At 32.5% G+C, this 12,670-nt stretch overlaps 1 protein-coding gene across 1 annotated transcript; it reads left to right on the top strand.

Moving 5' to 3' along the window:
* Positions 1-3,749: 3,749 nt before the first annotated feature.
* On the top strand, positions 3,750-11,192 carry LOC117925725 (alpha/beta hydrolase domain-containing protein 17B-like). The gene is made up of 5 exons (XM_034844813.1): positions 3,750-4,189; positions 5,376-5,412; positions 5,638-5,874; positions 5,966-6,013; positions 10,379-11,192. The coding sequence occupies exons 1-5, from the start codon at positions 3,891-3,893 to the stop codon at positions 10,634-10,636; spliced, it is 879 nt and encodes a 292-aa protein (XP_034700704.1). The 5' UTR covers positions 3,750-3,890; the 3' UTR covers positions 10,637-11,192.
* Positions 11,193-12,670: the final 1,478 nt, after the last annotated feature.

The raw sequence follows: 12,670 nt of genomic DNA, 5'->3' as shown, positions 1-12,670 counted from the left end.
CGCTACAGTAGCATGTGGGTTTTGCTTTTTGGAAATCCAGGTAGTCTTGCCTATGGAGATTCACTGCTATGCTGATTGAAATCCAACCATTTATGATAAGAAAAAAATGCAGAGGAACCAACTGGCTTAAGGTAACTGGTCCTACACATATTCTGAATGAGAAACTTGGAAATCTGAGATTGGATGTTTGGGAAGAATGGTACTAAATGGTTATCTTTAGAGGGTTGCCTTGATTGGTGCACCAACTTCCAAGCATTCTATGGGCTTTTTTGACCCAGTCTTTTCCTTTGGTCTAAAGCTTTCTCTCACTGAAAAATTACACTTCGGTCCACATCTTTGTTGGGGGTTCCTAAGACACATGCCTTCTTTTTTGTTGAAAAAAGAAAGTGAGTTTGTGATAATGGGTTCCTAGGTAGGGCACCCACCCCACAAAAGCATCAAAGTGACTCTGACCCAATCCACTTGTGGTAATGAGATGATACAAGGGTCTGTTTGTATTCTACCATTATTATCTCTGTTTTTCCTCCTCTCTTGCTGTCCTTAGGTTGTCTTGGCTCAAGCACATGTTGGTTCATGGAAATTTTTGGGGAAAAAACATAGAGGAAAAAAGTAAAAGGAATAAAAAGTGAAGAATTTTTTTTAAAATCAATTAATTATTATCATATATTATTTCAAACTTATTTCACTTATTTTAATTCTTTTATAAGTTAAATAAGTTACAAATATAAAAGAATTTAACTAATTTTAATGATATCTTAGTTTTCTCTCATATTTCAATAATAAAACCAAACGTGAAAAAAAAATCATTTGTAGAATTTTTTTTAATTTTTAAAAGACTAAAATAAAAAAATAACAAAACAAATAAGCCCCATGAGCTGCTTCAGACATTTCAAAAATTATAATTTTAAATTTTAAATTAGGGCTTATAAGAATGACTTTTTTTTATAAAAAGATAAAAAAAATTCTTGTTTCATTTCTAATAAGTAAACCCAAGCCAAGTAATAATAAGATGAGAAATAAAATAGATTGCCCATTTCCACAAGTTCCAAACAGACCCTTAAATTCACATAAGCATGATAAACCAAGTTGTATTCCTTGCATTAATTTAGATGAATCAGCATGAAACATACCTATTTTTGGATTAAAAAAAATAAAAAAAAAACCCCAAGTGCCTAGGGCAAAATGCATCATCTCTTGGGACAATCTTTATAATGATTTTATTAAAGGGAATCACATGAATCTCATTTTTCTATATGATTTAAAAAATGGGTTAGGTCCACCCAATGTGGGCTGAGTCCTTTCTATAATTTTCTCATTCAATGATGAATGAAATGATAGTTAAAAAAATGGGTTAGTTTGTATAGTAGAGTACACTGTACACCTCACTTTAGGGTATGATTACACACCAGGGGACTTGTATTTTAATGTGATATCATGCTCTTTGATTTGCATTCCAAGATATCTACATTCAAGACATTCTTTATTCCCAGGCTCAGTCCACTTCAGTCTTGGTTCTTTTAATAAAGTTTTTTGTATGATATTATAATGAATTCAATAACAAATGTCCCCATAAAAGCATTTTAGAGAAAGTCTGCGGGAATTGTTTGTTGACTCTTTCACAAATGCTTTAAAATAAATGTTGCTGAAATAGTTAGGTTTAGTCCTACATTTATTCCCCTTAGAAAAGGAATATCACTTAATAAAAACTCCACCAATGATAATATATATATGTCATATTTTCAATTTAATTGTAATTTTATAAAAATTAAGGATTTTCGATATTTTTATAATTGCAAAAGTAATTTGAAGTACATGACAAATGAAAATTTTCTCTTTTTTTTTTTCATTTTTTCTTTTCTTTTTTTTAAGTTTCAAAATCAATCTTTCAAGAGATGAATCTAATGGAATATTGTAATATGGAGTTCAATGTTGTAATTTGATAAGATTTGAATGGATTAGAAAGAAATTTAGATTTTTGAAAAATTCTTCGTAGTTTGAGTTGATACCAATAAGATTTAAATGGATTGGAAATAGATTTAGGTGATGTAGATATTGTTTGTTTTGAACTTAAATAAGTTCATGGATTTAAAACGTATTTATAAGATTAAAGCGGGTTTATACTTATACAGTGTCATAAATTTTTTTCTTATTCGATTTAGGATATCATAAATCCTCTCATACAAACACAATGTTTTCATTGTATTTGATAGGACTACGAGATCAAACAGATAAATACTTTCAACGAAGGCAAATAAACTTTCGTTGTATTTGATGGGATTGCAATATCGAACAGATAAAGACTTTCAATGAGGCCAAATAAACTCTCACATCGAAGTTGAAGATCGACTCTAATAGACTTTTATATCATTTATAATAACATGTATTCAACTGATGTAGATATTATTTGCTTTGAGTCAAAGTGGACACTTAATTTAAAACACATTTGTAGAATTAAAAGAAATTATACTTATATAATATTAAAAAGTTTTTCTCTATATATTTGTTTTTATAATAATTTATTTATATTAAACATAAAAAAAATAACATGTTATTTTTTTAATTTATAATAAATCATAAAGAATTATAAAAACAAATAATCTAAAAAGATTCAAAATAAATTACTTTAAAAAAAATAAATACCTAAAATTGGAAATAAGATTCCTTTTTATAAAAAAGAAAAACATTATTAATTTTTTAAAATATATTTAAAAACAAGCTTGACGTCATAAAAATTAAAGCTGATTTTTTGGTGTGCAAACTACAATTTTTTGTTTTTAAGATTAAAGTAGGAGGAATAAAAAAAATAAAAAAATAAAAAGAAGGAAAAAAAAAAATGGAGAGTGAATGAATAAAATAAAGCGGGGTCAAAAGCAAAGGGGACAGTTGTTAAAAACGTAAAGGCCAAAGAGGAAAGGCAGGAGACGCAACCGTCATCTTTAGTAGGTTATTAAAAAAAAGAAAAAGAAAATAGAGAAATAGGGCGAAAGAAGAAAGGCAAAAAAATGAGGAATATGTGAGTGGGAGTGTCTGACTGCTGACTCCACTGCAACTACCCTGTTTAGATCCCAGCAGCAGCAGTAGCGCCAGCAGCCTTTGACCGAATCTCAGCCCTCCATCTCAACCTCCCCCCAATATCCTAAATTCACCAATCTCCCTTATCCGCCCCTTTTACTTACCCACATTATTTGTCTTCCAATTATTTAATAATTCTAGGACCACTGATTTTGACAAACCCCATCCTGTTTTGCTTCAAGGGGACACCCCTATTAATATAATGGCCCCCACTCATCCTCCTTCTTTTTCCCATTTTTGCCCTCTCTTCTTAAAATCCTAACTACCTTTTTTTTTTTCCCTCCAAATTAAAATTCTTGGTAGATGTTTTCCATGAATTTACCCATCATTTTTTTTATTCATTTCATTTTCAATCCAGTCTACAACATTTATCGTTATTGGACTTAAAGGGTAAAACAGACATTTCATGTAATATAAAAAGGAAAAAAATTTAATTTATATATATATAAAAAAAATTAGAGGAAAGGGTGGGGGGGGGGGGGGGGCATGGTGACTTTTGTTTGTCTCCAGCAGTTCCAGCTCACCCGCTTAGATCGGATCCAATTTCTGCCACAAGCCCCCTTTTCCACTTTAATTTCCTCTGCCGCCACTTGTATTCTTGGATTGCCTCTGCCACAGCATACCTCCAACCTTTTTTTTTTTATTTTTTTATTATTTTTTTCAATTAAAAAAAAAGAAAATAATAAAATAAAATAAAATCTTCTCGTTTTCCCGGTATTATAATTTTCTCTGAGAAAACGCAGGAAAATATCATTGATGGCCTGAACCCTCATTGATTGTGTGGCGTTTGCGTAGAGTGTTGAACTGGGTTTGCTTAAATGGGCAATGTAACGTCGAATGTTGCTGCGAAATTCGCGTTTTTTCCACCAGACCCACCAACGTACGATGTGATCAGAGAGGAAGATGGGAGGCTGGTGTTCTCCGGGCTCACCGCAGACAAGAACGTGGATGTTCATTTGCTTGATACCAAGGGTGGAAGCAAGATTGTAGCCACCTTCTGGAGACACCCTTTTGCCAGATTCACGATTTTGTACTCCCATGGCAACGCTGCTGACCTGGGTCAGATGCAGGAGCTATTCATTGAGCTCAGAGCTCACCTCCGTGTCAACATCATGAGGTACTTTTTCTCCTTCAATGTATTTCTGGTTCCTTTGTTTTGATGCTGTTTGTTTTTTTCATCCTCTGTGGTCCTCATGGAGTTTGTGATTCTGATTTCTCAATGCTTACTAGGGTGTTTGAGATGGTTTTTTTTTTTTTTTTTTTTGTTCTTTTTTTATGTTTTTGGGATTGGTTGAATTCCTATTTTTTTATTTTCGTTGGTGTGTTTCTGAATTTTATGTGTTATGGGGTCCTGATTATGTTTTTCCTAAGCTTTGCTTTGGTTTTTTGGCCTGTTGTTGGAATAATTTAAATACTTTTTCTTTTTTCAAACTAGTTGTTAGATATATATTTGCTTGGTTTGTATTTTTCTTTTTCTGAATTTTTCGACAACCTTATAGATTTCATTTATGTCCGTTATGGATTATCTTCTATTTGGATTCTTTTGTTGGGATATATATTCTGTTTTTGTTGTTCTATTTCTTACATTTATGGAAACAATTTTACTTATATATATAAGTTCTATTGATGGAAAGGCCAATCTTTTGAAGCCAGTTATGTTAAGTTCTTGTTTACTCATCATTGATTTAATAATAGTTTGATGATTGTCTCATCTTTGTTTTGCTTGGCATGAAACTTGGGGGAAAAAATATAGAGGAAGCGAAGAAAAATAAAAAATTATTTTTGTAAGTCTCTTTAAACTCATTTCACTTATATTAACTAATTTTAAAATATATAAATTTTTGAGGAATTTTAAATCTATTAGGATTTTTTTATTTTTTATTTTTTGTATTTTTCATGGGAAAACCAAACATGAGAAAATACTTTCCGGGAACCAAAAATAGCCAAAGAGAGAAATAAATAAATAAATAAATAAACAATAAGGCCTTTATGGCTTCATGTTAATTTTGGCAATTTTGGGTCTGATGGGTTTTATTTAAATCAACTGGTAGATTTTTGGTTAGATGCATTTAAACAACCTGCTTGATTTTTTTTTTTTAATGTTGTGCCTTGATGTTTTAGCGGATGAATATCATGAGACCACACTTTTTTTTTTTACCAGATGGTCAATACCTATTTGGAATTTGTATTCATTTCATTTTCTTTTTCAATCACTGACAATGTTTTTGAGCTGGGTTAATTCTGTTTTCTTGGTTTAAGAACCATTCTTTTTTATTCACTGAAGTTGTTTTGCTGTACTGCAGCTATGATTATTCTGGATATGGGGCTTCCACTGGTAAGGTAAAAATCTATGAAACTAATTTGCATTTGAAGTTGATAAAAGTTTGATTGTTTTGTTGCTTGGAAAATCTGGTTGGAATTTATCTTTAAATGATTAAAGAATTTTTTTTTTAAAAAAAGAAAGAAATGGACGATAGAAAATGGTCTTAGTGTTGATATTTTATACTGTCCTTTTTCTACATACGTTTCTCGTAGATTGATGTGGTTATGCAATAATTTTGATAGCCATCTGAGTTCAACACATACTATGACATAGAAGCTGTATACAATTGTTTGAAGAGAGAATATGGACTTAAGCAAGAGGATGTGATTTTGTATGGCCAATCTGTTGGAAGTGGACCCACATTACACTTGGCTTCTCGGTCACCAAAGTTGAGAGGTGTTGTTCTTCATAGTGCCATCCTTTCAGGCATACGAGTCTTGTATCCTGTAAAGATGACATTTTGGTTTGATATTTTCAAAGTAAGTTCAACTTGGCTTGGGTCTCTTCTTTTATTACATCCTTTAGTTTCTTGGTTTTTTGAATTGAGGATTTCCTGTGTGATATTTTCAGAATATAGACAAAATACGGCAAGTCAACTGCCCAGTTCTTGTAATACATGTGAGTTCCCCTTTTTTGCAGCTGAATTTCTTTTAACATCTGTAGTTTTATATATATATATATATATATATATATTTTATCTGTGGGGCTTACAGCCAATTGATAGATTGAGATATCTACCTGTCATTGTTGGATGGTTAGTTATATCACTTCTTTAAGTCCTCCTGTAGTCCTGTTCATAGCCTTGAAGTCATCATTAGTTCTGTTCTTTCTTCAAATGCCAAATGGTTAGTCTCAAATCCTTGAGATGTGAACAATGATTTATCGTGTTTATCTATTTGTTTTTAAGTGTTCTACATAATCTATATTACACCCCCAAGTCCTTTGATTAATATTAGAGCCAAAATCCTTTAGTCTTATAGTTAGATCCATTTTTAGTTTGGTTCAATTTCAAAATGCTTTTTCTGGAATCTGAACTAGATTGTTCTCTTCTTCTTCTTCTTCTTTTTCCCTTTTTTTGGAAATTTGAAAATGCATAATTTCATAGTTTTCTTATTTTCTCCACATGGGATATTCGTGTGTATTTCTGTTAATGAACATATATGTAACAATATCAAATCTTCAAACAGAAAAACACATTTTCCCAAATCTTTTCCAATGTTCGCTTGACTGCATCATATTGTATGGTGACAGAATTTCTTATGCTCATTACATGTTGGTTTCACCTGTAGCACATTTCTTTTAGAATTTTGAGTTTCTTTCAAAATTTTCATTTTCTTTCCCTTTTCTGAGATATGTTATATTCCTCAATGTTGTTTTAGGACTGTACTGTGCTCATGCATACTGTGAGTTACATACATAAAGCCTAGAATTTGTTCTGACCCTTTTGTTTATGAGAAACCTATTTGTTTGCAACATGGACTTCCTTGGTTAAAAACTTATATATTGTAGAATCCTGCTTCCATGAACCGGTTATGCTATTGTTTATCAGCACATGAGTGTTTCCCTAGGAAACAGATACAAGGTACTGTTAGACAACCTTGCATGTTCAGATGTGTAGACAGGGTTCTGTTTTCTTGTTTTCTGTATATGGAGCATATGGAAACTATGGAGGACTCAGAGAGAGTTATCTTAAACAGTCAAATACTAACCTTAAACCACAATGGGAACATTTTCAAGTGTCAAACCTAGCATCTGAACTGATCAACGTATATCATATTGATTTAGTTACTGCAATCTACCAATTGATCGGTGTGAGCAATTTCTGTTCCCATTTCCCTAAAACCATCAGCTGCTTAAGTTCCTATAGAACTTGAAAATTAATCTCATAGGTTTATTCATTATTTGATTTTCCATGAGTAGTCAGAATTTTCATACAATTAAATTGAGTGGCTCTTGAAGCCGGCTTCTTTTATCTTTTGATCTTTTTTGTTTTGATTTTATTCCTGTATCTATCTTTCAATTCAATGATATAGATTAGCATAAAAGTGTTATAATCATGTGATGAGGAGAAGGATTCTTATGTACTGTAATGTATTCTTTGTTCCTTTTATGAATTTTTGCTTCATAGTATCACCTGGACGATTTTTTTGGCTGTCTTTTTCTCTGGACACTTAACATCATTCCTGTCTATTAGATATTTGTAATCAATGACGGTGTTGCAGGTGAAAAAGAACATGCATATGCTACCTTTTAGCTTCACTTCACTTGTAAAAGAGTAGAAGAATTGAATCATTCATATTAGTATTAAACCTTAACCAAATTTCACTATGGCTGTGCCTAATTACTGTCAATGCTGGGCTCTTTTCCTTCTCCATTTGCCTACAGTATCTTCTGGTTTAACTTCTCTCTAGTATCCTCCTGTCCATTATATTCACTAAGTTTACATATCCATGAGAGCATCAAACAGATGTTTGGGCCTGACCGTTCTTGAATCTTATTCAGTGGATCAAATCATAAAAATTATCATGGTTGAGTGAATTTTTTACCTATCCAACTCGCATGCTCAACCTTTTAATGCTGACCCTGTTTGATGATTCACCCACTCAACCACCAGGCTACTAAGTGATGGCCTCAAATTCCTAGTGTCTGATTTACATCCTTCTTTTGTTCCCTTTTGAAAGATTCTTAAAAGTTTTTCTGACTGATTAAAGAATTTTGCAGCAAATGGCTGACTGAAGGACAGCTCCATGTACATTTGAATCTGCTAGCCACTTGAATCCAATAATATTTTTGTATTTCACCATAAGTTTTTATGATCCACCTTATCATTCTGATTGATTTGATGATAAAAAAGGTCACCCTTCTAAAGTTTAGCTCAGACTGGCTAAATCTTGGATTCGCCAAGACACCTGCATCTGGATTTCTGTGTGAAGAATATTGTCATGATTTCATTTCTTATTTTTCATATCAATTGGCTAATTTAGACATACTTTCTGCAAACATTCTTTTCTGTCATTTTCCTGATGATTTAGGATTCTCTAGACCCTAAGTTAACTCTGATCACCATAGTTTGAGCCAAGCCCAGCCTCATCTGAGGCCAAGTTGAGGTAATGAAACAAATTAATCTAGTAACTGGCCTTACTAATTGTTGGAGTACATGATATATATTGTGAGCCTCAATCCTACAAGCTTAAGCTTTTAGAAAAATTAGTTGTTTAATATGGTTTTAGAGCCTCGTTTCACTAGAGGCCATGTGTTCAGTGCTCACTGCAAAAAATTTATTTTCCTACTTTATTAAACCCACAGGTAAGCACAAAAAGAGGCTACGTGTGAGGAAGGGTGTTGGAGTGCATGGTATATATTGTGAGTGCAAATCCTACAAGCTTAAGCTTTTAGGAAAATTGGTTGTTTAACATGGTATCAAAGCTTAATTTGATAGAAGGTCATGTGTTCGGCCCTCAAAAGAGGCTGACTATGGGTGTTTGCGTATGAGCTTGTGTCTATCTGCATGTGCGGGTATGGACACTATGTGAGGGAGGGTGTTAAAGAATATGATTTACATTGTTGACCCAAATTCTACAAGCTTAAGCTTTTAGGAAAATTGGTTGTTCTACACTAGTAATACTGCATGACTCTATCTTAATAAATATTAATTATAATGTTAATTATTTGGCGGCCTAGTCGCTAGCTCAACCACAGTTTCATAGTGATTACCTATGAAGACCTTGGATTTGCTTGATTTTCTTACATGTTGACTGTCTGGGGGAATTTGAAAAAAAATTTCCCTGTGAATATGATGAACTGATACATTAACACGCCCATTGAGACCTATTAAGCAAGTCTATTAAGGAGATTAAAACCAAAAAGAAAAGTTTGGAGCTGATGTATAGATTTCTACTTGTAGAAGGAACTGGAAAAATCCTAAATAATTCATGATCCCTTTAATTATAAAAGATATTTGTTGATCTTATAAGGAAGTCATTAAAATCGAAGTGTTGCCTCATGGATGGAAGCTTCTAACAGAGACCAATACTAATTACGCAATTTTTCACTCGGTAACTCATTTGTTGTAATCGGTGTTTAGAAGGATTAAATAAAGTAAATTGGACTCCAGAAAATTCAAAGTCTAGGTTAGTGGCCAGTGGCTCTAGTGAAAAATAAGTGATTGGTTATTGTGACATACATGCATGTGTTGCTAGGAAATGTTGTAACTGCATTAGCATCTGTTTATTGAATCAAAACCAATTATGAAAACATGGTTTTAAGTCAGCTAGATCGCCATTCGCAAAAATTAATTGAAGTTGGGTAGTGACCTTCTTATACATGCCTCTTCTTACAGAAACATTGGATCTTTCCTTTTTAAGTCACTGTGGACCTCAAAAAACTGATCACTGATCCCACCAAGAATCTTGGTCTCTGCTGAGTTGGATCCTAACTTCTGCTGGCGACTCTTAGTTGCCATTTGCATAGGCACTAGAATATTAGTAACTTGGGCTTTATCTTATCTGTATTTCTCTCTGGTTGGTTGCCAGGTAGTTGGCCATTACTTTGATTCCAGTGCACATGTTTTTGGGTTTCTTCTGTTTACTAGTCTAGTTGGTACTCCAGAAAATGCTTGCAGAAATTCCCAAGTTCTTGTGTTTCGTGGTCGTTAATATAGAAGTGAAGCATGACACAAAATGAATAGGTGTGCATATACAGCTTATGTCCTGGAAAACATGTCTCAGTATGAAAATAAGATTCATATCCCTTCAATATGATTGTATAAAAGAACTAGTTTTTGTTCAAAGAATCAATTTCCTTGTGCTCCAAAGACAAGAATTGCAATAGGGTTCTAATTTATTTCTTAGAATGCTTTTTTGTATCAACACCTATCAATGCCTGCAATGTGAATGAATGATGTTTAATTTTTTGGGCCACGCCCCTTTTGATTCTTGTTTGATTTATCCACTCTAGCTGTTGTTGATAATGAATCATTTGCAGGGAACAAATGATGACATTGTTGATTGGTCCCATGGGAAGCGCTTGTGGGAACTTGCCAAGGAAAAATATGACCCATTGTGGGTCAAGGGTGGGGGCCATTGCAACCTTGAAACTTATCCCGAGTACATTAAACACTTGCGCAAGTTCATAAATGCAATGGAGAAACACACTGTCACAAAACCTCCCAAAAGTCTTCCTCATGCTCCAAGTATAACAGAAGGCAAACACAACAAGTGCTTGAGATTTGGAAAAAGATAACTAATTCTTTGTCATCATTTGAAAGGTAGTGAATGGAAACAGCTAGTTTCTTTGCAAGGCACATCTCTGGGGAAAGTAATGCTTGCTTGCTCAGTACCCTGTGTTTGGTAGTGAAAGCTTATTTGGGCTCATATGTTTCTGAAGATTGTGAACTGATAGGAATCACATATAGTCTGTTTGATCCGGATCCTGTTCAAGTAACCATTTTTGAGGTAGGGGACTCCAGTAGCTATCTTTACCATTCATATGGCACAGTGTTCATTTATCAGAAAAATCCTTGACCATATATGCCTCTTGATCTGGATCTGGATTTCATGTATAATTAACAAAGTTTTATGTAAAGACATCCTTTGAGGGGAAAAAAAAACACATATATCGGTTTACTTTGTTCATTTGTTCTTGTCTTAATCAATTGTTTTTCTTCGGTTTGCTTCTCCATGTGATGTTTTGGTGCAGTAACTGTAATGATTCTCCTTCATGCTTGTCTGGGTTTTGCAGTATGTTTCACTTTTCTCATTGTATATATATGATGGAGGAATAAATTGGACATTTATTACAGTGTGGCCTTACATATTTTCTGATGCTGCTAAACATCTTCATGTGAGTGATATATAGAAGAAGCCCAACACTCAAGAAGGTACTGAATTTCATGCCAAAATGTTTCTACTTTGTCTTCGTTTCAGCTCAACAAGGACTGAAGATCCAACAGGAGGCTGGCAACCAAAATCTTTTGCTGTCCTTCTGGTTGAATAGCTCAGTGAGTATGTAGAAACTTCAAACATAATATGATGAGTCTTCAAAATGTTTTGTGGGATTCTGAGCAAGAACTAAGCCTAGGCTGAAGGATATAACCTCAACCTATGCTGTCCAAAAATTTAGATCTTTCCACCTTGGTTCCCTTTCAGAATTAAGAGTAGGTCTTTTAGTTTCGTCTTTTAAAGTTCCTTGGATCACACTCTATAAGCCCTGTTTCATGCTGATACATAGGTATAGTTTAGGCAAGTAGATAGGTCCAGTGAGTTCAGGTTAGGCGGGGTTCGGGCTGTCAATAGCCCGGCTAGGAATTTAACGCTTAGTGCCTAATAATTTATTATAATTAGATTTGTTAATAAACAAAGATGAAGGTCATGTTTGGAAGTGATTATGAGTAAAGTGTGTCTAATTTATAATGTTTTTTTTAAGTAGTACTTCCCTTAGAAATGCTTTTACGAAAAATCATAGAGTTGGTTTGATAATGTTTTTTAAAAAACATTTGTAACATAAAAAGTGCTTTTAGAGAAAAATAAGGTATTTGAAAAAAAAATTAAAAAATTGCACGTTCAAAAACCACTTGTAGTGCTTTTTGGAAAAATAATTGATGGGTAAAATTTAAGTATTCTTAAAGTTTATCTCCTTCAAACACTTAAAATATTTCAAGTGGAAATATATAAGTATTCTTAAAGTTTAATTGATAATATTTTTAAAAACCACTTGGCATAAAAAGTGTTTTTGGAAAAAAGTAAAGTGTTTGGTAAAATTTGAAAAACGTTTTTAAAAAGTTGAAAAATTATTTGTAGTAATTCTTAGACAAGTGCTTTACAAGTATTTTTGTCAAAAACAATTATAAAGAAAGACCTTAGAGTGCGTTTAGTAGTAATTATATGAAGTATTTCTATTATATCTAATAAGTATTAGAAATATTAAAAATATTTCTTAAAATTATTGTCAAACGCATTTTTAATTAAAGATACTTCAAATAAAAACACTTTTAAACGTACTTTTAGAGTCTGTTTGATAGTAATTCTATGAAGCGTTTTTAATATTTTTAATACTTAAAAATTTTTATCATTCAAGTTAAAAGTATTATAAATATATTTTAAAACCACTCACGTATACATTCTTAATGTTTAGAAATAAACTAAACTAGTGCTCAATAGTGTTTGGAAAAAAAAAATGACTTTTTGAAGAATGACTTATGAAAGTAATGGTACAAGAATCACTTTAAATAATTCTCTAAATTTAAAAAAAAAATTATCGAAAATTTAATTTCTCCGA

Source organism: Vitis riparia, chromosome 11 (genome assembly GCF_004353265.1).
Source record: "Vitis riparia cultivar Riparia Gloire de Montpellier isolate 1030 chromosome 11, EGFV_Vit.rip_1.0, whole genome shotgun sequence".
In the NCBI taxonomy this organism is placed as follows: domain Eukaryota; kingdom Viridiplantae; phylum Streptophyta; class Magnoliopsida; order Vitales; family Vitaceae; genus Vitis; species Vitis riparia.
This window is presented reverse-complemented; position numbering and strand designations above follow the sequence as displayed.